Genomic DNA, 14,632 nt, shown 5'->3' with positions numbered 1-14,632 from the left:
TCAGGCTCAGCACTATACTATTATATAGCAGATCATGCTCCTTTTTGCACAGGAGTAGCTCCGCAGACTTCTGCCACCCTGGCCCTGACCTGATGTCCCAGATGTGAGGTTAGAGCCAGGCTCCGTATATTCTGGTTCTGCTCTGCTTTCTCACGTGGTCTGTCAAGCTGAGAAAAGCATGTGTAGTTATATAACTCCATACACTCATTTTCTGAAACAAACACTCCAGAAACCTTGGAGGCCAAGTTCCTTTCTGCCCTGCAAAGCAGCAGGCAGCCTGCTGATCATGGGGAAAAAACCTCCCTAGAACGGTGCTGGAAATCTCGGCCTCTGTGCATTTATTTCAGAATTACAGCTTCTCTTTTAATTAAAAGGGCTTTCAGCTGTGACCCGTGTGGGAAAGGTGAGGTGGCCTCACCTAAGGCAGTGAGTCCTCATTGCTTGCTGCTACGCAAAAAATGGACCATTTAAGGAAGCAGCTAGAAAAGATAAGTTCCACATCAACTTTACCAGCACTAGCAGCCCACCAGATGTGCACACAGAGAAAAGCAGCAAATGGTCCAAAACGTACCTAACCCCTCACCCTTCTCTGCTACCAGAAGTGCTGCAGAAAAAAGCAAGCTACTTAAAAAACACAATAAAGAAGAAGAATTGGATGGTTGTAGCCAGCAGATAAGGGCATAATCCTGCTACCACCAGCCCCCACCTTACCAGCAGCACCCAGCTGAGCATGGGACAGTTTTTTGGCTAACGCATCTCTCTGCTGCATTGCTGGGGTCAGTGAAAGAGCAGCTGAGGATTCGGTTCTTTATGCTTTGTGTTCTCTGGGGTTCAAGGACTTAAAAGAGGAAAAATATCACCTCTCCCTCTCTTTCCCCAGTGCACAGTTCTTGCAGACCAAGTGCTGTAAAGAGGCTGGGATAAAGGTCAGTGCCCTTGGGAAGTGCAGTGGGAAATCTTCAATAAGCAGTCTTGAACTTCTTAAGGGTTTGTATGAAAACCTTCTAAAGTAAACCACACAAAAACCACTCAGTCCATTGGCCCAAAGGATAAAAGGCTGAAACAGCCCTACTGGGGTTTGAAAAGAGAACTTGGACATTTGAGCTTCGATGCCTAGAACATAGAACCACTCCTTCAGCCTGCAGGGTCCTCCTAACAATCGTGGTTTTCAGAAAGAAGACTGTGGAAGGTTACTGAAGAGCTCCCATCTGGATCATTTTGGAGATGCCACCATGGATCACATTAAGGAGACTAGACAGGGACACAATATTCCCACACTATGAGCCCCCAGAGCTGCAAGGGTCTTTTACCAGGAACTGTTTTTATTTACCAATGCTGAATCAATGGAAGCTTGAACATCACTGAAGAAGTAAAGCAGACGAGAATGATTATTACAATCACCCTGGACTGCTCCAGTCTGAAAGCACAGCTCCCGCTGGCACTCAGCAGCGAGACTGACAGCTAGAGACAGTCCTCACCCAGAGATTCAAATGCACCACCTGAAAAGACGCACCTTGGTGTTGAATTGTTCAAAACGTTCGCTTTGCCTAGGCTGAAATATGTTGAACATCAGCTCACTGAGAACACGCTTCAACACCTCAGGGGCTGAGGCTTTATTCCAAGTGCACGTTCCCAGCCCGCCTCCAGCCATGCTTTTGTTTCCGGAGAAACTTTCAGCTCAATTACAAAACAACGATTCAAAAGGAGGCCAGAACAGAGCGCCGAAGCTTTTTCTTTCCCCAGAAATGCCTGTCCGGCTGCTCTCAGGGTGATCCCAAAGCCGTACCTTCACACCTGGGCAACGGGTGGTCCCAGTTTCTGTTGGTGCCGTGCTGACAGGTCAGGACTGGGTGGCCGATCAGCTGGTAGCCAGGCAGACACTCAAAAGAGATGGACTGGCCGACGTTGTAACCGGCTCCTCTTACAACGCCATTCGCAAAAGGTTCAGGGTCAGGGCATTCCTGTAGCTCGTAGGCTGAAATGAAAAAAAAAATAAAAAAATAAGGAGGAATATTTCATACTTCGTATTTTCTCACAAAAGCAGGAACAGTACGCTCTCTGTGCTGCTTGGCTACTTCCTCCTCATACAATGACTTCACTGAAGGAGATAAACTTTAATGAACCATGCACACATCTGCATGGAGGCTGAGGGAAAACCCTGCTGCTGCTTTGCAGTAGCCTCAGACACGAGCACTGGGGTCTGTCCTGCTCTGCCGAAGCCTCAGAGCCTGTATTCACAGAGTCACCCCGCACTTCACTTCTAATTGGGAAATCTGCCTTGTTTTTCAACAAAACACGGACAACCCTGATGACGAATGCAAGTCAATTGGTTAACATGTTCCACCTGGCATTATAAATTATTGGTCAGCCTTGCTAGAGCTAATTTGCATAGCAATTTCCATGAGATTACCCAGAGTGCCTCACAGAGCACACTCCTTCCTAAATTGTGCAATAGCGCATGAATTATATGGTGCATGAACAGGACAGCCAAGACAAAATTAATGTTTTCAATTAAGTATGAGTAGCGGCTTTTATTGCTGTTTCTGGCGAGTCAGCCCTTTGTCAGTCCTTGGCTATATCACATGGCTGGAGACACATGCTCTATCTTTCCCACTCCTCAGATCTCTCTCCGAGGCAGTAGCTGGACCACTTGGCAAGCAAAGCCCATCCTAATTGTATTCAGTAGGAAGTACACGATCTACGCTTAGCATCCTTTGTCCCTTCATATTCCCACACGCTAAGGACAGGCGGGACAGAGAAGACCAAACCATTTTGCAGAAACACTCATCGAGGTAGAGCTGTGGATCAAGCAGGGCTAAAAGTTCATGTTTTCTTTCAAGAGGGCAAAGACTCAGGTGGGTAGCCCCAATCCAGCACCTTCAAAGAAGCAGCAAATCCAGTAAGAGAAGGAGCACTGCCAGGGTCTCGCTCTGCTGGCTTCAGAGACCGAGGCAGCGGCTGCTCAGAGGACATCGTCTTCAAAACTGAGGACTCAAGCTGGGTAAGAAAGAGGGCATCTCCATTCCCTCATCATCTTCAAAAACTGCACTGAGGGCATCTTTTGACTTTAATAATTTATTTCTCTCCTTCCTTTCACTCCAGGTATCCATGCCAGCCCCGTTGTTATATTATTTGGCTATTTACTTGTTTACCTGGTTCCCTCCACCAGCCTGCCTCAGCACAAGGCTACGCTGCAGCTAAGGATGCGTTTAGACTTCAGCTGAGACTGAAAAGCAGCTGCAAAATTCCAGAGCAAACTCATGGCTGCTGAGGACTCTTCTCTTTGCACATGCCAGTCGACAGAGCCAAGATCTAAGTGAATCTGGCTGGAATTAATTCAAAGGCATTTCACTGCCACAAAGCACTCTAGGAACATTTGTTATTTGCCGTAGGCATAAGTCCGGGTGAACAGATCCCAGTTATTAGGATTAAGCATGGCCTTCATGTAACACCTTTCCACTCATTTGGATTAAGTCCTCATGGAATTAATTCAACAGAATAGCAACAACCGTGACGCCCACCCTCTCTCCGCCCCCTCACCCGGGGACAGGATTGTTCCATCGCTGCTCGTTCTGTGCCTCCTTACCTTGGTATTCCAACTTGAAGCCTGGCTTGTTCTGTGAGTGGTCACTGTGGAAGTACACAGTTGTTTCATGAGATGTCGACAGGAGGGAGCCTGGGATTTCAGTGCCGCTGAACCGCCCGATGACATTACTGGTGTCGTACGGCCCGTTGCGGATTTCAACAAAGTCGTGGTTCGGCTCAGTGGAGAAGTTTAGGAACTGGATGTGAGCACCTGGAGAGGAAGAATGAAGAGTCTGCCTCTAAAGCTATGCCCAAGCCTTAGCACATCAGCACCACTCACCCAGTGCTGCCCAGTATAGCCCAGTCAATCAGCAGTAGCACATTTACCACGGTTGGAGGTAGAGGGTGTCTGTAGGTATGTGGGTCCTGCTAGTTTCAGACGAGCTCAGGCTATTGACGCCTGTGTTTTGATGCTGCTGGAGTTTCTGTGCACGCCTCTCCCTCTGCCTGACAGCAGAGAAATTCGGAAGGCAAGCGCAGAGCTACACAGATCTCCCCTTGCCAAACTGAGCGCAGCCAGCTCGGATGGCAGGACGCACTGAGCCGGGTGTTTCGTTTCCCCAGCAGCACACAGCAGCTACACCAGGAGGAGGAGAGTTAATCCACAAAACCCCGAGAGTCAGCGCTTCTTCCAGGCGTGCAATACTCCTACCTCCTGGCAGTTAGGCACCCTGATGGGGCTGGCCTGGAGAAGAGCTGAGCTGGGGGTGTGCAAATTTCTCTCTTACTAAGGGCTGGGGAGATCCGCATTTTTCAATGTGCTGATGCCTGCATGAACTCTAGCTGAGGTAGGATATAATCTGACATAAGCTTTGGTCACTTGTTACATTTATAAAGAGTGATGCAACTGGTGGTGATGTTTTAGGGCTATTACAAATGGGAGTAGTTAAGACAAGCACACTCAAAGAGGATGTTACAGCGGATTCAGAGGCATGCCCACAAATCCCTATCAACCTGTTACACTCCACGGTGACCTGTAATCACCCTTTGAAAAAATGCTTATCATTTCACAGCACCATATAAATGCACCTTTAATGGGAAGTGTGACCAGGAGGTCAAACAACAGAGTCTCTGTAACTCATCTTGGCAAGCAATGCATCCAGCACTGACTCAACAGGGACAGTATCTTCCTATCATCAAACCAAAACCAGTTGTCTCACCAAACCCCACCGGCAGCAATATCCTCCATGTGCAGTCCAGGTTGCTTGGATAATTTCCTGGGAACCCTGGGCTCAGGAGCACTCCTTCCATCTCTTCTGCTGTTCCTCCACACTGGGCTGTAAAATCAACAGTGTTAGGGGTCAAGATCACTTAGGGGTCTCTCTGGGCGACGGACATGGCCAGCCAGCTGCGTGGGAAACAAAGCAAGTAAAAACTAAGAAGAGAAAAAGGAAAGCCTGCTATGGAACTAGCACAAAGTTTGCCAGGCACTGCGTGGCCACATTACTAATGCATGTGCCTTTCTCTTGCCCTCTGGAGATAAAAGCCTGGGCCCAGAGATCCAGTTTTGGCAATCGCAGTGGGAGAGACAGACTTGAGCTGCAAGAGACAAGACGGACGCTCTGTTCTGTCCATAGACATTGTAGCAGTGCACATCATGCACGCAGCACTTGTTTGAATTTTTAACCACCTAAAAAAATTACTGTTAAGAAACAGACTGATCCTATTTTGACTCCAGTTACTGCTACTTCTGTTTAACTGATCTACCTTGACTGCTATACTTGTCAATCTCTGGGCAATTACTGATAAATATAGAACAGCGTGTTTGCACACTGACTGAAGTAAATTCCCTACCAAGAAGCGATCCACATATGACAGCACAAAATATGTTTACAAAAGGCATCACATGAAATTTAAACACAGATAGCATCTTCTCATGCTTATCTGGATGACCTCTACCTTGTTACGGTAATACCATCCAGCCAGATACACCCAGGCGTACTCCTAACTCGTTCTGACAGTGAAGGTACAGATTCCCTTTGTCCACTATCTCATTACGCATGTACTTGCTACTAACAAGGTTCCTCCCAGAAGATTTCTCTTTCTTTTTCCTCTTAATGGCTCTTTAATAGAACTACTTCTAAATTATTTAGAAGTCAAGCATCTGGATGAAGTAGACCAAAAGAAAATCAGCACACTTCGCCAGGGAAGCAAGCTGTTCTCTGAGCAGGGGAACAACCAAAGCCTGGGCTCCCATGTGGCTGGCAGCCAGCGGTGCTCTGGACAGGGTTTAAGACACGTCAGTACACGATTAGCCCAGGACAACGAGCCTCAGGACTGTCAGCAAGGGGTGCTGCGGCATCCCCAGAAAAGACAACGGTCACTCGTGATGATCTAGCTGCAGAGACGTGTTCATGCCTCTCTGAAGCTGGATGACCTTTTTCAAACGCGATGCAAGCTGAGGGATAGGAACAGAGGGGTGGATGGGCGTTTGTACCGCCGCGCTTGGTCACGACCGTCCAAACCCAGACATCTGAATTCAACTGCACTGGTGTCTACACTGTGACGGTGCCCAGCAGGCACAGCCCAACCAGGCAAAATCCTACTGAACTGGGTGACCGATGCTGATTAAAAGAAGAAAACTTGAAACTTGCAGTTGCTCAGCTAGGCATCAGCTAGATGATAATATTGGGGTCCTACTTCAGGCTGGGATCCCCCAACTCTAATATTGAGCTGAAGGGCTTCTGATTTCTTTCAGAGCAACTCCCATGGGTACGAGTCCTTTAGACTCATGTAAATGTCTCTGTATTTATTCCTGGCCTGCAGATCATTGGATAAAAGAACTGTTAGCTCTTATAATTACTTTAAAGCAAAATGATGTAAGCTAGAACAGCAGGAGCCTGAAATAACTGTTAACTAAAGCTATTAAATGCATAAATGTCTCTCTCAAAGCTGTAAAACGTGCAATACGAATATTAAACATCTAGATTTGCTAAAAGCAAAGTATTGAAAATAATCAAAAAACTCCAGCAAGTTCCCTTCACCTCTGTGCCTCTTCCACAGTGGAAATTAACTGCCCAGAGCTTTTCTCTGAAGGCCTGAAACACTCGGCAGTCTCAGCCCTGCTCCTCGGAGGGTGTCACGGACAAACAGCCGTCTTGACAAGTGACCTGGCTCTTGCTGGTCACGTAGGACCTGTTAGACACCAAAGGGGGGACAGCAAGGCACCAAGTGGTGTGGTTTGGAGATACTGGGAGGGTAAACGGGCTCCAGTAAAAGATGCAGTTTTAGTGATATCAAGAAGCCTTTCATAAAAATAAACCACATCCTGCAGATCTTTGCTTAAGAGGGAAAAAAACCCCTCAACCCATAAAAGCAACCTGCTTTCAGTATAAAGAAGTTCTAGGTTTTCCCTTTTGAATGATTTTTTTCTTGAGGAAATGCTTTTTTTATTTTACTTTTTATACTATAGGCACATTTTAAGCATTCTAAATAAAGCATCCTGGGCGGCCCACGGGGACTTTTTCATTGAAATTTCCTCTTGCAAGAAATGAAGATTTTTTTCACACTCTTATCTCACTTCCAGAACAAACCTGCATTTCTCTAACTCCGACCCTCACCTTTTTTTAGAAAAGCGCTATAAATATCTGCTAGGTACAAAAGAACAAGAGTCCTACCGATGCAAAGTGGCGGTGGGTAATTCCAGCGGCGGACGGTGCCTGGCATGCACGAAATGTGAGAGTGGCCCTGGAGAAGAAGAAAACAAGACACAAGGTTTGGAGGATCTCCCTGTATTCCAGGTGTTTGTTGTCATCCTTTTTTTTTTTTTTGGAAAAATGTTCAGTACCTGAAGCGCATAGCCTGGTTCACACTGGAAAGAGACGACGTCGTTCACTAAATAGCGCTCACCGATCTTCAGGCCGTTCCCAGGAATGGGGGGCTCTGGGCAGCTGGACAGACCGACGGCTGCAAAGGCAAGAGCGAGATGAGCGCTCCAGGGAGCGGGGATGGCGTCTGCGCTGAAGCCAGAAGGAACGGGAACACGCACCTTCATTTTATCCCGTTCCCCTGTTTACCAACCACCTCCACCACAGACACTGGGTGGGAAAGTCCCGTGGCCTTTGCGTCCTCCACAAAGACATCCCTGATCACACAGTATTCCCGTGTTCCAGGGTATGGCCAGGATCCAGAGGTATTCAATTTACCTGGAACACACTTTTTTTGCCACGTACAAAGCTATCACAAATCACTTTGCAATTCGTGGCCAAAAAAGTTTTTGGCTGAACCCTAATGACTTGACGGAAGAGCTGCATCTGCGACAGCACGTCCGTTGCAAAGCAAAGACAGACTCGTTCTCAACAGTTCACGAACCAAAACACCCGCCACGAACTCTCCCCATCCGAGGTCTGCGTTCGTGGTACGCCGTACGTGCCTTTACCAACCAGGCAGCATCTGACAGAAGATCAGAGAGGATGCAAGAGAGAACCATCTGCTGTCCCTCACCGGCAATATCAAGGGCATGCAGTATGTGTTGTGTGCAGTTTGTCCCTTTCTGGACAGAAGCAGCATGGTTTCATTCTCCGACCCTACTCTTCCTGTTTTCAATCACAGATTGAATTTACCATGAGATATAAGCAGCAGTAAGCACAGCCGGTCCTTGATGGTGCCTGCACAACAGCCTACAAAAAATTCATTCAATCCCATTTCCATCTAAGCTACATTTGCAACTGGGAATATCCTGCTGCAAACCCAATTAATGATCCCCGAAGTCGCGTGTCAGGTGATGTGCTCTCCTTTACACAAATGCCACCCTCTCTGCCTTCTGCAATACCAAACGGAGATAAAACGAAGACCAGCGTCTGCAGTCACCTCGCACCCACCGCGGCTCGCTCAGCTGCCTGCCAGCACCTCCCTCGCTCTCAGTGCTGGCAGCTGCCACTAAAAGATAACCTTCTGCATCGCTGCAAAGGCTAATGCTCTGCTTAAACTCCACGGTCTGCAGGCTGAGCCGAAAACAGATGAAAAAAAAAAAGAAACGAGAGAGGAGATGCTGACTCTCCTCCTGAAACCCGAGTCACGCTTCCCGGCAAGAAAACATGTAGTCCCTCCCCACACACGGCTGTATCGCTTGACCTTCAGAGAGCCAAGAGAGAAAATAGCTTTAAATAACCTCCCATTCACATCAGTGGGCACTGAGTTTCACTCAGTCCTAAATTCTTCTTGCTCTGCTTTGGCTTTCGAGCATGTAGAGATACGAGCTTTGCTTGAGGAATCCAGCGAGGGTGAAAGAAGGGGAGGAAACAAACTGGTGTTTTAGCTCATCTCTCGAAACTTCCTTGCAGCACCTCTAACTGAACAAAGACAAAACCTGGGGCTCAGAGCTGTGAAATTCCAATTGTACAAGCAAAGCAAAAAATACATTATTTGCAGCTGCCCTGAAAATCAACACCTATTCATTTTCTCAGCAAAGAAACCAAACAAGCCTGATAATCCCAAGCCTCATGAAAAACCTGAACATGATTGTTGCAACGGGGTAACAGGATCCTCAAAGAGCTTATTCATTGAAACAAATGGAGAAGAAACAGAGTCGCAGCAAGAGAATTTCTGAAACAACATCCATTTCTCCAGCTCCCAGAGAGCAATCTGGGACACGATTTCTCTCCCCAGTCTTGCTGGTTGCCATAATCTTGGCTGGATCCGTTAATATGCAAGGTTTCAATCTGCAAACCCAGTAAAACCTGGAAAGCTTAGTACTAGTTGGCCTTCTAAAAACACACACACAGTCTCTGCAAACAGCTATGCCATTTCTGTGGACATTTTACAAAATGAAATGCGCTTTCAAATCTACCTGCTGCTTTGGAAAAAATAAACAGAACATTGGTTGGCTTCAGAGACAAACACAAGATTTGTGATCAGAACCAATTATCAGACACAGTGTCCAGCAAGAAATAATTATGTCTGCATCGCCCCAAGGAAGGTTGCGTGAACACAGACAGCAGTCCCAGCACATCTCTCATCAGCTCACCATCGCTGCTACCAACGCAGGAACAGAGGCAGCCCGTCACCGCACATTAACCAGTCCCGAGAGCTGCGCAAAAACCAGACTGGCTCCCGGCCCCGTCGCACCCGTATCTTTAGCACACTGCAAATGCACAAGCCTGCTTGCTTTCCTGACTGCTAGCTGAACGTTCAATTTAGATGTGCTGAATAGAGCCGAGAGCTGCCATTCTGCACCTGCTTGCTCGTATGCTGCCTGTGCTGCTGCCGGACTAGATGTGAATAATTCAAGCCCTCAGTACGGTACCATCGGCGAGGGAACAGCCACCGTCACCGTGACCCACCGCAGCTCGGCTGTAGCACACCCTTCCTGAACGGACATCTGCTCCAACAGCAGGAATCAAAACACAGACACGGGGGAGACTGAATTTTTGGCATCATTATCCAAACCCGACAGCTCTTTCCCGAGAGACTCTCTTCCCTTCCACGTCTTCCAGTTTTAGTCAGGTTTGTTCTCTTACCACTGAGGTTTGTTTTTTTTAAATATAGTCTCTGCGTATGATCACATATGATGATGTTCCCAGGTCTGCATACCCAAGAACCGAACGCAACCTTGCATGAGACCTGCTGGAAGCAAAGTGCTGCCATTCTGCTAGGGTGTCGGCACAATCCATAACAGACAAACCCACTAAACTGTCCAACAGTTCTGGGAGAGGGAGAAAGGAGCGGGTGCCCACGCTCTGGGCAGTGTCTCCTTTGGAACGTGATCGCAAAACTTCCCGTTTAGCTGAGGCCAGCGTGCCTGCCCGAGTTGGAGACTGCAGGAGGAGGGTGGCCGTGCATTTGCATCGATCACGAGGGAAGCGATGCTGTCCAGCGTCTGGACACTGCACCTCTAAACACAAAGCAGAGAGAGAGAGATACCGTTTCAGCAGATAAGCTGAGCAGGATCTAGCTGCGTGCCCTGGCAGCAAAGGCAGCTGATGGTGTCCTGGGCTGTACGGACAGGAGGACAGTCAGCAGACGGAGGGAGGCGATTACCTCCCCCCTACTCAACACCCATTAGACAGCACCTAACCTGTTGTGCCCAGTTTTGTGCCCCACAGCATAAGGAAAACATCGATAAAGTGGACCGCCGAGTTCAGCAGCGGAGCACCAGGACAGCCGGGGGCTGCAGCACTCATCCTGTGACGAGGGGCTGTCCAGAGTTTTTCCAAGCACAGACTGCATGAAGACGTGTAAAGTGAGTAATCTAGTTTTATCTCACATCCGACCCTGCTTTCGGCAGGAGGTTCGATGAGATGACCTCCGAGGTCCCTTCCAACCAGAATTATCGTATGAAGATCTCTCTAGCCCTGCATGCTGTTTCCAGCAATGACCAATACTGAATGCAAAGAGCAGGCAACCTCTGACAAGCATCATTTTAGGCACTTCCCCAGCAAAGATTACAGCACTGTGTGGAACAGGCCAACTCTCCATGAATTTTTAATACTCTGGCCTCCACAACTCCTCCTGCGCTACAACACAGAAACCAAACAGGTGCTACAAAGTGCATCAGCAGCAAAACGAGGGGCATGCCATGACCCTGCATCTCCTCTGCTGCATCTGTTCTCCATTTAATGTTCAATCCCTCTCTGCAGCTTGAAAGCAAGGAACCACATAAGCATAGGCCTTAAAGCCCAGCCCTTCTCCACTAAGCAGCTTCTACTTCTACAAGGCAACGGCTCCGTAACCATTTCCCCATCGCTCAGAGGAACTGCGAGATCAAGGCTGAATTGCTCTTACTTTTGTATTCCAGGTGAAAGCCGGCAGCAGAGACGCTGATATCCGAATAGAAATGCAGATAGAGCTGGTTTGAAGTGCTGTTCAGCAGCGCAGGCACTGTAGTTCCTAGGAAAACAAGAGATGCACAAAGATACTGAAGAGGAAGGATTCTTTTTTCCTCCTCCATGTCCTCAGAGACTAGCTGCAGGAGAGGCTGAGAACAGAAAGTCCTTTAACTTAACAAGCTCTCTTGGTTTTGATCAGGTTCTAATGAGGCCAACTGAGAAATACCCAAGGCTTCTCGGCAATGGCCTTTTCAAAGTCTACTGGTGAATTTTATCATGTGAAGTTTTACCACTTACAGACCAGACAGACTAGCAGTATTGAAAAGGGAACTGGTGATGAGAAACAGCGTGGGTGGAGCGCGGGTCCCCTGCAAGGTCCGGATTCCTTCTCCTGCCTCATTCCCTAGAAGCTGTTGCAGCACCAGGTCAAGGCGGTTCTATCCCAAATGCAGCACTGGGAGCAGAGTCTGCTGGGCTTTATGCATGACCCTTCTCCTTACCAACCTCAGAGCACTTTGAGCACATTTGTTCATTAAATAAGCAAGAATCGGTGCCACTGGTTTGCAAGTGGCTCTGCTATTTGAAAGCTTTACAATGGTCTTGGGCTGCTTGCTACTCCCTGCTCTGCTAAAACCCACGGTCCCCACTGCTGAGCAAAAGAAAGGTTGTTTTGCAGCCCTTCATCCAGTTTGGTGCAAATCGGCCAGGCTGGGTTAACTCGCCAAGTACAGCGGCCTGAGCTAACCCCACACAACCCAGCAGCGCTGCGGGAACCCTCGCTTCCAGGCTGTGGAAGTGCTCATGGGTTTTTGCAGAAAAACCCCAAACCTAACCCCCTGGTTTTGTGTTTAAGGCTCTCTATCCACATTTCTGCAGGAAGACGGTAATCAAATTCCCAATTCAACAAAGCATATGATTTCCATTAAGCACATGCTTAAATCTATTCTCAGTTTTTGAAGCACTTAAGCATATGCTTAATTTTATGTACGTGCTGAAGTCCAGCTGATGTGAATAGGAATTAAGCATGCACCGACGGGCTTCACTGAACGTGATGCTGAACACGTACCAGAGAAACTTCCCAGCATGGTGGCTGTGTTATCTCCTCCATCAAACACTTCCAGGGAATCCCAGTTCTGCTCAGTAACAAAACTGATCACCTGGATCTGAAGAAAAAAGAAAAAAGTAACAGTACAACTCCTGCAATCATGCTAATAAACCAAAATAGTATCAATAAAAGGGACGCTAATAAAGTTAGCAACACACTCTGGGGCTTTAAGTCAGCACTGCTATTTATCTGTGCTAATACACTGGCAAAACTTGGAAACCTATTGCTTTGACTACGACCGTTTGGGTTATACAGCTATTTTCCAACAAACTCCACACCAAATTTCCGTATCAGGGGTGCTGTCTTCCACTGCTACAAAGGGAGAGCTCCTGTAATTTCACAGCTAATTTGCAGCAGCTGAGAATCTGAGCCTTTTTTTCCTGTCTTGAGAAATCCCTGAAGACTTCTGCAACCCTTTCAAATGAAAGCAACCACTAGTAACCCAAGAGCTGAAATGAAAACAAAGAAACCCACATTAAACCACAAGGTCTTTTTAATCCAATGAAGTTTCTGCAACTGCCTTGTTTCTCAGCTTTTAGTCAAATCACTCAAGTTGCATTTTCGAATTTCCCACCTTTCTCTGCCATGCCCCATAAGGTTTGAAGGCTTAAGGAAGTCACTTGACTCCATGAGTTAGAACATCAATGCAGTCCTCAAACGAGTAACATCATGCGATCTGATAAATCTGCATTTACACTGAAAAGCAGCTCTTATACTTGAGCAAATATCTACAGGTAATTGCACAGATTTGTTTTCCTTGATTACCATTACAATTGATTCTGCCTTTATTCCTAAATCTTGGGCGTTTAAAGTATTCAGTGTCCCATTCAGAAAAATAAGCCGTGCTGTAGGTTAAGTTTGGTGAACAGCCTGAGACAGCAAACCTGGGAGAAAGCCAGCACTATTTGGAGAAAACCAACTTCAATTTCTAAGCTCTAGATGAAATTTTCAAACACGCGGTACCTCAAATTAAACTTCTAGGCCAACAACCTAAAAAAGGATCCTTAAAGACAAATCAGGAACATAAATGGCTCGTACAACTTGGCACCAAACAAAAGGCTTCATTTCTTGGCGTGCGGCAGAAGCCGCAGTTGTTCAGCGCCGCTGCCCGTGGGTTTGGGGAGAATGCTGGAACTTTGGTAATTCGGGCAGGTAGATTTCCCTTTACTTCCAGCCTTCAGACATCTGCTTACTGCAGAGCCTCAATTCTTTGAGGTCTCTTTGGACGAAGATTTCCTACCAAGCCTAATGCTTCTGATCTGCAGTCGGCCTGTTGAATTCAATAGAATTACTCCCTTAAGCGCAGAGCTCAGCAGGACACGTTCACTGGACTGAACACTGTGAAGAGATTTCAATGCCCTGCAAATCTTCACTGCACGCACACGCGCACGCACACACATGCACACACACTCGCTCACTCTTCCCTCTAGTAATTCTGTGAAACCCCCTCCCTTTTTCCTGCAGTGTTCTTCTGTATTTACTCATCCACTCCAAATATCTCGCTTGCCTTTGCCCTGCTAAACACAAATAAAACATACACATTAGGGGGAGGGGAAAAAAAAAAATCAAACCTCATTATTTCTGCCATTTTAACCTTTTTCCTCCTTGATTTATTCTGAATAATAAAGCAGGCTATAAAGTTCCTGCAAAGTTGTGGGGTTTTTTTTTTTTCCCAAAAAATAAGTGGAGTTCATTTAGCAGAAATTGCAGTGACCCCTGCAGAGCCATTACTGATCACACTGACCAAGTCAATACCTTTCAGCCTGCATAATTACACCCCTATTGTGATTTACATTATTGAAAGAGAACGTGGATTGAGAATGTGCATTTTGTTTGCTCTTATATTTTCTAAATTATTTATTCTCCTCCCCCCCAACTTAACGGAATAAACATTTTTAAGGTCCTAATTCTAGTCTGACATGTGGATTCACAAGGGATCTGCATCTATTTACTGCCATGTATATAAATTAATTCACTCAGGAAGGTTTGCTACAGGAATGAATAATTCATAGCAGAAGTGCTAGCTCGTACACTGATTACATAAAAATCCTGCTAGTGACTCGCCACTACCAAGAAAGCTTTAATTTCACCTCCTCCTCTGATTTACAGTTGTTTAACCTTTAATTGTTGTACAAAATGAGGGTAAACCGACGCTTAAATTAGTATCTAATAACTG

At 46.8% G+C, this 14,632-nt stretch overlaps 1 protein-coding gene across 1 annotated transcript in view; it reads right to left on the bottom strand.

The window, feature by feature from the left end:
* CSMD2 (CUB and Sushi multiple domains 2) overlaps positions 1–14,632 on the bottom strand; it is a 307,074-nt gene that overhangs the window by 51,264 nt on the left and 241,178 nt on the right. The window contains exons 36-42 of the mRNA XM_010576319.1: positions 12,418–12,514; positions 11,308–11,412; positions 7,373–7,491; positions 7,203–7,272; positions 4,746–4,862; positions 3,587–3,796; positions 1,787–1,975 (exon numbers count right to left, since the gene is read on the bottom strand). Coding sequence (XP_010574621.1) covers positions 1,787–1,975; positions 3,587–3,796; positions 4,746–4,862; positions 7,203–7,272; positions 7,373–7,491; positions 11,308–11,412; positions 12,418–12,514 — 907 coding nt within the window. The remainder of the gene's footprint in view (positions 1–1,786; positions 1,976–3,586; positions 3,797–4,745; positions 4,863–7,202; positions 7,273–7,372; positions 7,492–11,307; positions 11,413–12,417; positions 12,515–14,632) is intronic.

This window comes from Haliaeetus leucocephalus, unplaced genomic scaffold (assembly GCF_000737465.1).
Source record: "Haliaeetus leucocephalus isolate CR32 unplaced genomic scaffold, Haliaeetus_leucocephalus-4.0 Scaffold517, whole genome shotgun sequence".
Lineage (NCBI taxonomy): Eukaryota > Metazoa > Chordata > Aves > Accipitriformes > Accipitridae > Haliaeetus > Haliaeetus leucocephalus.
This window is presented reverse-complemented; position numbering and strand designations above follow the sequence as displayed.